This window comes from Rattus rattus, chromosome 6 (genome assembly GCF_011064425.1).
Source record: "Rattus rattus isolate New Zealand chromosome 6, Rrattus_CSIRO_v1, whole genome shotgun sequence".
In the NCBI taxonomy this organism is placed as follows: Eukaryota; Metazoa; Chordata; class Mammalia; order Rodentia; family Muridae; genus Rattus; species Rattus rattus.
The window spans coordinates 60,203,658-60,216,012 of NC_046159.1; the positions used below are offsets into that span (position 1 = coordinate 60,203,658).

At 52.3% G+C, this 12,355-nt stretch overlaps 1 protein-coding gene across 1 annotated transcript in view; it reads right to left on the reverse strand.

The window, feature by feature from the left end:
- Positions 1–213: 213 nt before the first annotated feature.
- The window catches only part of Add2 (adducin 2), a 34,876-nt gene continuing 22,734 nt past the window's right edge, over positions 214–12,355 (reverse strand). Inside the window, exons 11-14 of the mRNA XM_032906175.1 lie at positions 12,040–12,129; positions 10,163–10,316; positions 9,047–9,172; positions 214–1,806 (exon numbers count right to left, since the gene is read on the reverse strand). Coding sequence (XP_032762066.1) covers positions 1,502–1,806; positions 9,047–9,172; positions 10,163–10,316; positions 12,040–12,129 — 675 coding nt within the window. The 3' untranslated portion in view covers positions 214–1,501. The remainder of the gene's footprint in view (positions 1,807–9,046; positions 9,173–10,162; positions 10,317–12,039; positions 12,130–12,355) is intronic.

Sequence of the window (12,355 nt, forward strand, 5' to 3'; positions counted from 1 at the left end):
GCTAATGGGCCAAGGCCATTGTCCATTCACCACAGCTGGGAAGAGGCAGGACTCGGCTCGGACAGACCGGGGTTCAAACCCAGCCTTCGCACCCTGCTCAGCAAGTCAGTTGTCCCTGAAAGGGTTCAGTCTGTGGAGGGTTGAGAGAGCAGAGGGGAGGCCTGTGCCGTGCTCGTAGTCACACGTGTGCAAAGTGAAAAACGATGAGTCGAGAAACTTCAAAAACACTCTTACAATAACCAGGGCGAAAAGAGAGAAATACTCTGAAGACGCTGTGCTTTCAGGAAGATGGATTGTCTTGGAGCCAGAAGTGTTCATTAACCAACACTACTTGTTGGGAGGATATGGGGGGAAACCAGTGTTGGCATTTAAAACAACAGCTCTGCCTATTGCCAAGGCCCAGGGTGCAAGAGGGTGATGGGGTTGGGAATGTCAGCCATGTCTTTGAAAGTTGGTGAGAGAGAATTAGCCCCAAAGGACTCATTTCTGACCATCCTCTGCTGGACCCTCTGACTCAGAGTTGGGACCCAAAGAGCCAAGGTTGAGATGCCAAGAGCATCTTCTGGTCTGTGGGCAAGAGCTTTTGGAGATATGGGAAGGCCAGGGGACACTTGGCTGCCAGGCAAGAGTGAGGCAGGTACAGCCCTGCATAGCATGCAAAGCCAAATGGGTGTCTGACCTCCTTGCACAACTCAATGCCAGCAACAGAATTTGATGTCCCAGGACTTCTTCCCTGAGCATAAGACTTTTTCTTAAGCTACAGTTGGGTTTAATTTTTCAGCCTGTGAGATGCACAGTACAGACAGGTCAGGCTCCTGGGCTCATAGATCGGTGCCCCCCGGCCCTGCCCACTCACCAGGCTGACTTACTTCACCCTCTATTTGTTGGCTCTTAGAGTTTTTCCATCCATCACTCAATGGGTTCCATGGAGAAAGCTCAGGGTTAGTGTTTGGGAGAGTGCAAGCTAAGCCATCAGCCCAGGGATCAAAGATTAACTTCTATTGGCGGGGACAGATCAGTCTCTCTGGTTACTTTGAGCAGGGGTGGGGGGGGGGGGGGACCCAAGAGAGAAGCATGGCTTCTTGCTGTGGAGGCAGCTCCATCAGCAGGAGGCAGGGTTCCTGGGAAGAGATGGACCTTACTCAGAAGAAGCCTTGGTCTGTGAGCATCCGTGACAGTGCCTGGTGTTTGGCCTTCCTACCCTGGGCTCAGGTGGGCAGGTGGTGTCCTAACATAGGCAGCCCAGGACTAGGCAGTGTTGAACAGAGGGCAGAGGATGACCACGGGAGTCAGGAAGCTCAAATCTAGGGCAGGCTTTGCTGCCAACTAACTGTGACTGTGGACAAGACACCTGGCTGCTCTGGGAAGGCAGGCTCTAAGTTCCCCTCTGAGTGTATCCCAGGATCTCCTCTTGCCCTCCTTGGCCCTGTGCTCCAGGGTCAGAGTTGGGAGAAGGTAAGGAAGGAGGGCAGGGATGCGTCAGGACCCACTGAGCCACTAATCAGGATTCCACCTTCTCCTTCTTCTTGCTCTTCTTCAGGAAGGAGGGGGTTCGGAATTTCTTTTTCTTTTTGGAGGGTGACTTAGAGGGCGAGCCCTCTGGGGACAAGGGGCCACTGGTAACTGACTCGGTTTTGTCCTTGTAACTGTCGCCATCAGTGTCAGCGTTGGTGGTCATCTGGCCCGGCCCTTTGCTGAGGACTTCTTCCACACTCGGCTCCTCCTCCTTCCCATTCACCACCACCCCTTCTGGTTTCTCTGGCTCAGGCTCTGTGCTGGCTTCGCTGACTTCTGTCTTCTTGGCATCTAGGAAAAGACCAGAAGACCCAGCCTGTGAGATTTCATGAAGGTGAGTGTTCAAGGGGTCAACAGAACCACTTCTAGGGAGACCTGGAGCTAGGGAAGTACAGGCTGACATGGGGTGGGGGAGGAACAGAGGAGGGATGGCGGTCTCACCTCTCACCACTGCCCAGGAAACACCCACTGCACTCTGGGTTCTTGTCTACATATTGAAGCGGATGTTGGCTTGCTTCTGAACAAGCACTTAATTCAGCGTGAATGAAGGGACCCACCCAAGAGAGGAGAGCAGCTGAGGGCAGCCCATGGTTGTCTCAGTGGAGGCACCAATCTAGACATGGTGATCACAGGTCTTCAGACCTAAACAGCAGCAGGGAGCTTAGGGACCCAATGTCTTCCCAGGGGGCAGAGAGGAGGAACAGAAAGGACCCAACATTTCCATGTTAGGATCATCAATCGAAGGAGGTTCTTTCATTGTAGTGGCTGCCAGGGCTCAGGTCTCTATTCTACCTGGGATCACCAGGTCCCACACTTAAGGGACGCATGCTCAGACCCCAGGCACTGAAGTCCCCAGCTGTCCCCTCTTCCCAACTATGCAGAGGATGGAAGGGACTATAATGCCACAGACTCAGAAACACAGAAAGTGAACTAAAGACCGGCTGGCTCCCTTCTCCCCGTTACACAGCCAGAACAGAGCTGCACAGTGCAGACTCAGGTCTGGGCTTCTCCCTCCACATGCTTCTCATCCAGGGGTTGAGTGGCCTGCTGGTGTGTGAGAGGTGAGCATCGTGTGGTATAGATGATGTATGTGTGCATGTATGTAATCTGTGAGAGGGGTGTGTGTGTGTGTGTGTGTGTGTGTGTGTGTATGTGTGTGTGTGTGTGTGTGTGTGTGTGTGTGTGTGTGTGTGTATGTGTGTGTGTGTGTATGTGTGTATATGTGTGTGTGTGTGTGTGTTTGTGTGTGTGTGTGTGTATATATGTGTGTGTGTGTGTGTATATGTGTGTATGTGTGTGTATGTGTGTATGTGTGTGTATGTGTGTGTATGTGTGTGTATGTGTGTGTGTGTGTATGTGTGTATGTGTGTGTGTGTGTGTGTATGTGTGTATATGTGTGTATGTGTGTATATGTGTATATATGTGTGTGTGTGTGTGTGTGTGTGTGATATGATCGTGGGCACTGTTGAGCGGGAGCATCACCACCAGGACTGGCACATGCTCTGCTATCTGGGAATATGAGCCGCAGGGGAAGGTGAAGCCAATGCTGCAGAAATGGGTGAAGAAAAAAATCCTAGAGTTCCCGCCGCAGAGGGATCCTGGGACTATAATCTGTGTGGATGGGGATGAGTATAAAGCAGTCAGAATGGGATGGGTTAACAACCTGGAAAGACCTTATGGTGAGGCTTTTCCTTCCTCCTTGAGGTGACATGCCAAAGTTCTTTTAGACCCCCCCGAAGGTGTGTTCCCTTTTAGTATCAGAGACCGGCTGTCACCTCTCATTCATCCAACTTTCCACACGAGAGCCTGTCAAAATGTATAGTCCTGATTCCCACCGCCTGAGCTCTAGTCCCCTCACCTCCGTGTACATTCCCGAGGCTGTCATCTGGCAGTGTACCCCAATGCCATAAATCTGTTAGGGCACGATCCTCTCTGTTCTCTCTCCTGTTTTCCCCCAACCTTCGACTTGGTCTCCTCAACTGTCCCTTGTCCCTTCCCTGTCACCCCGGGTTGGGCTATCTGGAGGAGGTCCTTCTTGTCTCTCCATTCCCCAAGTGTAACCTTATATAACAGATGTGTTTGAATACTTTGTCTCCTCAGTGTCTTTCTTGACCTTACACCCACTTCCATCCTTCCTGCACCCACTATAGAAACGTCTGTCCCCAACTGAGTCCATGTGAGCACACCACCTCTCCATTCTAAATGGAAAGAGGGTGAAGCTGTGCCACGCACATGTCTAGCCCCTGGAAGGCACCGGGGAAGGCCCATGAAAGTCACAGACGGCAGAATGTATGAGCGGCCAGGTGAACGTGGTAACGGAATCCCTCGAACACTGTCACCCCCACCCGTCATGTCCATCCGTGGTGACTCATGTCCTGGCTGTAGTTCAGTCCTTCTCCCAGGTCCCTGTTCAGGTCTCTTCACTTATATCAAGCAGGTCCACAGCCCCTGGTGTCTGTGCTGTCTTGAGAAAGCAATATTAAACCGAGCACAGCCAGTGTACCCACCCCCATCGGTACAGAGACCGCTGGAGAGTTGGCAGGTGAAACACCAAGGACTGGCTCAGAGCCAACTCTCTCCCCTGAGAGCAGCTCCGGAAAATGAAGTTAAAGAGTATCTGGGAGAGACCCCAAGAGATGAGTGCAGTGGGACTCATGTATGCTTGAATGGGGGGTGCTTGGAGGTGCTCATGGAACTGGGGACACTTGGTAGAAGGGACAGAGACTGTAAAGTTGCAAGTTCTGTCTCCTAGGAAACTGGGAGAGGAAGAGGAGAAATAGGGAAAGTGGATGATTCAGGGAAAATCTGTGCTCAGGACAGCTGAGGTCACTCCCCCAGCTTCCTGGTCTCCACCCCAATACAACACAACCCAGCCCACTCCTGCCCACCCATCCAAGTACATATCTCCCCAACGTTGGGTTCAGTTACACTCCGTGCAGCTTCCACTGAGATTAACAACCAACTTGCCTTCTCTAAGCCCACTGCAACGTGCTCATGTTACATTGGCTGTCTTTGTTCTCCACTCAAAACACAAATCCCTCTCACTTAAGTGCAGACGTCTCCCAATCAGGAACTACCCGCTTGAGCTTCTCTCTGAGCAAGGTCAGGTACAGGTTCCACAGAGGATACCTGGCCTCTCCTCACTGCTGGCATGTCTGTGGAGGAGGCCACATCTAACCTCAGGAATATACTCATGACTAAAGGCATGTGACTTTACCTAACACGTGACAGATAAGTAGTCTGACCTGCCACTTGGCAACAGGAAGGGGGATAAGGGGAGGACCTGGATGTGGGTTTGCTGAACGCAGGTCAACCAGACTAACCCTGGTCTATGTCCCAGTGCATGCAGGACTGGTGACCACCATGCACTGTTCTTTCCCCAGTGAAGAGGGCTCTTCGCCTTTGCATGCAGAAGCAAAGAAAAGGCTCATTAAAGGTTGGGGGAAGTATCGCTCATGATCGGCACCGACACAGGGCTGGGGTACCATGCTGCAAGGATCGCGAAGGTCCACGAGGCACTCAGAGCACACAACAGGGAGCAGAAGGCTAGCCCAGCACTAACAACTGCCTCTGAGGCTCTGTGAGCAGGAGGCTGGTCCACAGAACCCTGAGCCAGCTTCTGTCCTTTAAATTCCTGAATAGCAGTGTCTGAAAGAATGATCCAGATTCAACTTGTGCAAATGCAGTCTTTCTCCATGTTAGGTCCCTGAGGCAGTGGGTGGGTCCCAAAGTGTGTGTGTGTGTGTGTGTGTGTGTGTGTGTGTGTGTGTGTGTGTGTTATTGTGTGTGTTATTTTGTCTCACACATTCTAGGCAAGTGCTGTACCATTGAGCTACATCTCTACCTCTCTAAATTCCTGTTGTTGTTTTTTTAATCAAGTCATCAGGCCATTTTGACATAAAAAAGACCATTGGCTGCACAATGGGACATTTGTGTTCAGAATATGCCCCTCCTTGGCTGAGAATCAAAGTTCCCGTAAGTACTGGGTATACTAATGACATGTGCAACAGCTCAGGTCCTAGTGTGCAAAGCCTCAGTGTCATGTTGTCCCCGTTGGGTCCAAGGCTTCTGGTAGCAGCCAGAATGCAGGGGAGTGCTGCAGAGCTGCAGGCCAAAGACCTAGAAGGTCTAGACATTTTTGCCTAACAGCTTTGGGAGACCTAGGCCACCACGGATAAAGACCAATGACACTAATGGAAATGTAGAGAGACCACATGAGAGAGGAAGGGTGAACAAAGTGAGAGAGGGTGAGGCACAGACAGAGACTAATAAGCTACCCCAGTGTCCCAGTTGAGCCTGCTTCTTCCTGTCTCTGCCAAGGAGTCAGCCATATGTGTGTACCACCTTGGAAGTCCTGGCCTAGTCATGCTCATAGATGACTGTGGCCTTGGTTGATAGCACACAGGGAAGAAGACCCCCTGGGCTAAGCCCAGTCAACTCCAGCCAATCCACAGAACTCACTGCGGACCATGGTTGAACAGTGATCTGATGCTACTGAGCTAACTTGCCTAAGTGTTGGAGGCTGGCAGCATCTAGGACTAGTAATTCACAATTCAAAGAACACAGTCTATAGGAAGAATGGATTTATGTGAGCACATTGAAATTTTGGTCATTTTCTCCTCTCACCTCTGTTCCCTGTGGAGACCCACAGCTGATGTCAGCTGTGGTCCTTGATGGGTCTCCATTTTACTTATTGAGTCAGGGTCTCTCAATTGAACCCAGAGCTCACTGATTGGCTAGACCAACTAGCCAGTTTATCCTGGGGCTCCTCTGCCTCTGCATCTTGAGTTCTGGGATGACAGGGACTGCCATGCCTGGTTGGATTTCACATGTTTGTGCAGCAAGCACTTATATCCATTGGACCATTTCCCAGCCCACTCTGAAGTGCTTTGAGTGGCTTGTTTTAAATAATGGATTCATCAGCGACTATCTAACAGGAAACATGAACTTTTTTTTTTGCAGCTCAGTCTGTAGTCCTGGGTATTCCCTGTGGGGCAGGTCAGTAGGGAGAACATCAGTCAGGACTTAGTCAAAGAGAAGGAAGTATCCTGGTGAACAGATGTGAAGGGGGTTGGAAAGGTTGACAGTACAAGGTTAAGATTGGGAACATAGGCAGAGAGTGACATTATGGGGACTCAGCAGGAGAGGACCTGGAGTGCAGTAACAGATGGCTGGAAACAGTCGCCCTTGATCTCACGGGTAGGACACATGTGGGCACATAGTTACTGTGTAGGAGTCCATCCTGCGTACCCCAAGGAGCTGGTCCAGGCCACCCAGCCACACCACACTATAGCTCACATCTCATCACATTCTGTCAAGTAGCCATGTTCCAAGCTGTCTGTGGTACAGAAAGCATTTTTAGAGAAAACCATAACTTTTGTTATTCTACAACCCAAGAACAGTGGTAGATTTGCACCAGAGAGAACCGGAACTCTGGCCACAGTGAATGTGATGCCCAGTAATGGGTGATTGACACTTCCATCCTTCCACTCTCACCCCTCTCAGGAACAGAATCTCCTGATTCGTCCCGTCTACCACGAGCCCTTCTCGGCTCTCCTTATAATTCTCCCCTGCAGCCTACACTCCTGTGCTAATGGACAGACAGCCCAGACCCTCTGCACACCACTAGGAGACACATGGGGTCTGGAAAGATAGAATCCAGGCTCTGCTCAAAGTTCTAGAAGTTCCCTAGAGGTGTCAAAGCAGGGCCAATGATTGATTCGTGTTGACCATGACACTCTTCTGACATCTCCTACCCATCCTTATGGGACTTGTGTGAGTGAGCGTGTATGTGTGTGTGTGTGTGTGTGTGTGTGTGTGTGTGTGTGTGTGTGTGTGTGTGTGTGTGACTCCATGTCTCTTTCAGGAAGCCTAGTCCATGCACAGCACAGGTGGAATTGGTCATAAATTTTACATCTAAGAGACTTTCCAAAGGCAGAGCTGTGGGATCCAAGATGAAAACCTTGGAAGGGACAGATTTCTTTTAAAAAGTTCCTCCCTCTATGTTTCGAGTGCCAGGTGAGTTGGGAAGCGAGCAGCCTCTCTATACTTACTACAGAGACAAGTATTCAGACTCGGAGGAAAACCCTTTGATGAAAGCACAAATGGGAAGAGAAAGGAAGACATTGTGGACAGGTTGACAACACACCATGGTGAGACACAATGAGCACGTACAGCCAGTGGAGAGGAGGGAGGGGCATCCACTTGGAGCACTGGCCTCAAGTAGATTGGTTTTCTCCAGCAAGCCTAGGTCTGTACTTGAGGCAGTGGTTGGCTTGGGGAAGAAGCTCAGGGTGAAGGTGCTATCAGAATCACACGTGTGACCACTCATCAAGGAAGGGGTCCCAGCAGCCCAGCAGAGACTGTCCTCTGGGTCACAGGGTGCCATCTTTGGTGGAGTTTCTCAGGGGGCCCAGTGGAGCAGCCTGGAGGTGTTGAGGGGCCATACAATATTGTCAGTATGTGTGTCTTAATAATAATCAGGGCCTATGATCAAATTATGCTCTTAGTCCGTCAAAGTATGCTGCCATTCATCAACACTCCCTTAGACACAGAAGGACTGTGACAAAGAAAAGCATTAATAATTCCATTAGACGCACAGGGAAATTGAGGCACAGATGGAGGTCTCTGAACTGCTAAAACTAGCAGTTTGGTTGGGCCTGGAATTCTAATATCTAAACTAGTGCCTCTCTAAATGACGCTGTTTTCAACTGGTTCACATTTTAGATTGCCCTAGAGAGAGGCTGAAAGATGGGTTCCAGGCAGCAGAGCCGCCTAACTTCACCAAGGGGTTCCAATACACAGTCAAGACTGACGATGACACCATTAGGTGTCACTCCCTGAGAAATGCAGAGTCTCAGGCCCCATCTCAGACCCGACAGAGCAGAGCCTTCAACTTTATAGAGATCCTCCTAGCATTAGCACCTGAGGACCACTAACCAGCTGGGGGAGGGGGACACCTGGCCAGCTGGGGGAGGGGGACAACTGGCCAGCTGGGGGAGGGGGACAACTGGCCAGCTGGGGGAGGGGGACAACTGGCCAGCTGGGGAAGGGGGACAACTGGCCAGCTGGGGAAGGGGGACAACTGGCCAGCTGGGGGAGGGGGACAACTGGCCAGCTGGGGGAGGGGGACAACTGGCCAGCTGGGGGAGGGGGACAACAGGCCAGCTGGGGGAGGGGGACAACTGGCCAGCTGGGAGAGGGGGACAACTGGCCAGCTGGGAGAGGGGGACAACTGGCCAGCTGGGGGAGGGGGACAACTGGCCAGCTGGGGGAGGGGGACAACTGGCCAGCTGGGGCAGGGAGGCTATGGGTCAGTCCTTTACCTCTGCTTGACAGGGCTTTGGCTGCATCAGCATAGCTCACTAGTAAGACAACGGGAATCTTGCTCAGATTACCTAGAACTGTCTGAGAGGGGGTGTTTCCCCATGCGAGTGCGGCTGTTCTTCCAACCAACAGCAGTTCTCTCCAGTGTGCAGACCACCCTGTCTCGCACACAGGCATCTATTAAAGCCTGCTCAGCTCCACTCACCCTCCGAAGCCTTGGAAGGAGAGACCGCTGGGCTCTTGGTCCCTGCCCTCGTTGGGCTCTGCACAGGAGACGCAGGTGTGGACTTTACAGGTGAACCAGGCTCCTCTGCGGCCACGTCCTTCTCCCCTGAAGACAACAAGCGCACCTTAGCACACAAGTCATAGAGAGGCAAGAGGGGCGGGGCGGACGTGAGACCCAGTGCTGTTCTACTTAGTTACTTCTGGCGGGAGAGCTGCAGGCCCTCCATAGCTCAGGTTTGCCTCTGCTCCTTCCTGGGGGACCAAAAGGGGGCAATCGGAGTGATAGTGTGTCTTGTCTACCACATGGCTGCCCCATGGGAAAGTAAGGTGTCAGGAGGGTGCCCTGTGCTGGACGAGATGGTGCTGCAGGGGTTGCTGTAATACACGCACAGATGGAGGCAGACCCGACCGCTGGCTCTCGGGTTTGCTTGCCGTAGCTAGATTACCAGTTAACTCAGTTAGTCCACACCTTCCTGAGACAAGGGGAGGGTGGAGAGCCCCACCCCTGCCCCTGGTAAATTACAGCTCAGTCTAAGTGGATTTCAGGTCCTGGGTGCTCTTGAAACAAGGAGAGGAGACAGTTCCTTTGGGCAGAGTGGAAAGGGTGAGAGGTGGCCTTCCTAGGCAGAGAGAGATTTGAGGTAGAGCCTGAGTATAGATGACTTGGTTCAGGCTAGCCCAGAAGGGAACAAAGCGTGGACCAGCACATCAAGATACTAGGAGTTTCACCATAGAGGAACCGGCTGGATGCAAGACTATGAAGCAAGGAGAGAGGTGTCAGCTAATAGAATCCTGATAGACTCACTCGAGACTTCACGTGACTGTCACACCAGTCTCGTTGCAGCCATTGACCTGTTTTACTGAGCTTTGTCACGATCAAAGGCACAAGTCCAAATATTTTACGAGCACTAACTCCTTCATAGCCAGTGAGTAGGTCACTGAGGTCACGAAGGTGCCTGCCCGTGTCACTACGAGGTGCTGGATCATGCTATATTCCTCTAGCAGGGGTGCTATTTGGTGATGGGGCAAGAAGGTCCTCACTGGGGTCTGAGTTCTACTCTCTAGGCTGGGAGAGCTATGGCTCACACAGGTTTACCTTCTTGCTCCTGTTCTAGCTTCTTCCTTTCCACCTCCTTCTTGTACTCCTCCAGCTCCTGGTCAGTGAGTTGGCTGAAGGGGTTGGGCACCGTCTCCTCCGATTCATCTTTGGTATCTGCATTGCCCTTGGACGCCAGCTGGCTCTCTGTAGACTGAAAGTTAACCAAAGTGTGTGTCGCTCTCTGACCGCTGTGCTGGGGCCCAAGCTGGAGCTTCTCTCAAGTGGCAGTCAGCTGTCTTGCTAGAGAAGTGACATGTGCTCCTCGGAACCAAGCTTGGGGCCTTGGGGTAGGGCTTGTTCCTTCTCTCCATTGCTATATCCTCCCAACACTTAGGCTCTGTACCTTTCCTGGCGAATATAGGGGTCCACCCTTTGCCCTTGAAATGAAATCAAAGATGCTCCCAAGCAGAAGACATACCTTTATTGCATTCCCATCTACGGACACTTCCAAGCCATGACTGTGCATACATTTGGTGGCCCAAAGTCAGTCAGACAAAGTCTAGCAAGCATAGCATTGGCTAGAGCAAGCAGCATGCCAGCCCTCTCCCCTGCTGCCCCTTCCCAGCCCTCTCCCCCACTGCCTCCCCCCAGGTCCCTCAAGAGCAGCACAAGCCTCAGCACGCAGCATTAAAACAAGATACAGGGCCTTCAGCATTCTCAGTCCAAGCAGTGAATCCTGGAGTCATGGTGACCAAGAGGCCAGGCCCTGAGGCCCTGGCAGGGGCACTGACAGAACCTCCGCTCTGCACCTCAGTTGAATCCCTGGCTCTGAATCATCTGGTCCCTCTTGCTCAAGGGAGGACTGAACCCAGACCCTTCTGTCCTTTCCCTAAGTCAGTTTCCTCACTGTGGCCTATCAGAAGGCATCACTTACTATTGGAGGAGGAGAACAGAGTGAGATCTCAGGGAGGTGAGCCCAGAGCAACCATGGTTTCTGGTCGCCACTTATGGGCTGCACTCATACAGAAGCAACCATAGGCTTATTGCAATGGGTTTCAGAGTCAAAGGGGAGTCTAAGATAGACCCCAAGGAGGATGAGGGACTCCACTGAGAACTCCTGCTATGAAGGACAGAGCTGCTGAAGGACGGTCCTGCCCTGTGCTCATCTCTCATCCCCTTGGGATCACGGGTCATTTCTAACCTTGACTCTATGGCATGCTCAGAGTTCACTGACTTGGCTGAGCTGGGGGAGGTCAGGAAGCTGATGTGCGGGTGCAGCCTGCAGCTGCCTGACCTGCAGCCATATCACGTTAACATGCTCTGCAGAGAGTGATGGGCCCTGGCACGTCCCGTTAGCCATTGTCTAGGAAAGTGTCACACCCTTTGCCACAAGCCATGAACAGCCATGATGCCACGCAAGGCAGAATTGCAATGCCATCTGCTCCTAAGCCCTAGACAAGATGCCATCCCCTCAAACACAGAAACAGTGACGCCATGCTTTCTAACGCTAACTACGTTTGTATGGCTACTTTTCACCCTTCCCGCCCCATAGCACAGCAGTCCTAGCCACAACCCCCTTCCTGTATCCTGATGATGCTACATCCAAACCAGGGGTCAGAAGCACTTGGGCCACCAGAATTCAGCAGGACACTGAGAGAGGGCCTCGTGGAGTCTCATGGCGGGAGGTGTGGGGCTGGCCAGAAGCCTTCCTATGAACAGATGCTCCTTGCTGCTCCCTATCTGGTGCACCCAGGAGGGAGCCAACATTGTCCTCCCTGGACCTCACAGCCACCTGTGTGGTGGCCCTTCACCGTGCAGCAAGAGCCCAGCACCTAAGGTCATGGGGTGAGTGGGCCTGAGGACACAGGGGTCCCCTGCCCAGCCCCAGGAGTCTGACAAGCTTCCCCTTCAGTTGGGGGCGGTCTCTGCTGTACCGGACTCCTGCTCTTCTCGGCGATGACGCTGGCCAAGAGCTGAGACTGAGGCCCGGCTGACTTTATATCTTGTCGGTTTTGTTCTCGAATCTGCATAGGAGGAGGAGGAGAAGGGGTCAGAGCATGGAGGGGCCCTCTGGTGTCCAGTGAGGCCTGTGACGGATCTGACAAGGTCCTCCATGGTCTTGTCCATAGAGTCTATCCTCTCTGCTCCAACCCAATCTGCCATTCTGAGGGCTGCCTCTGTACCTGGCCTTGAGCATCTCTGAGCTCACAAATGGCCACTCTGTGGACATGTCTTTCAGACACACCTAAC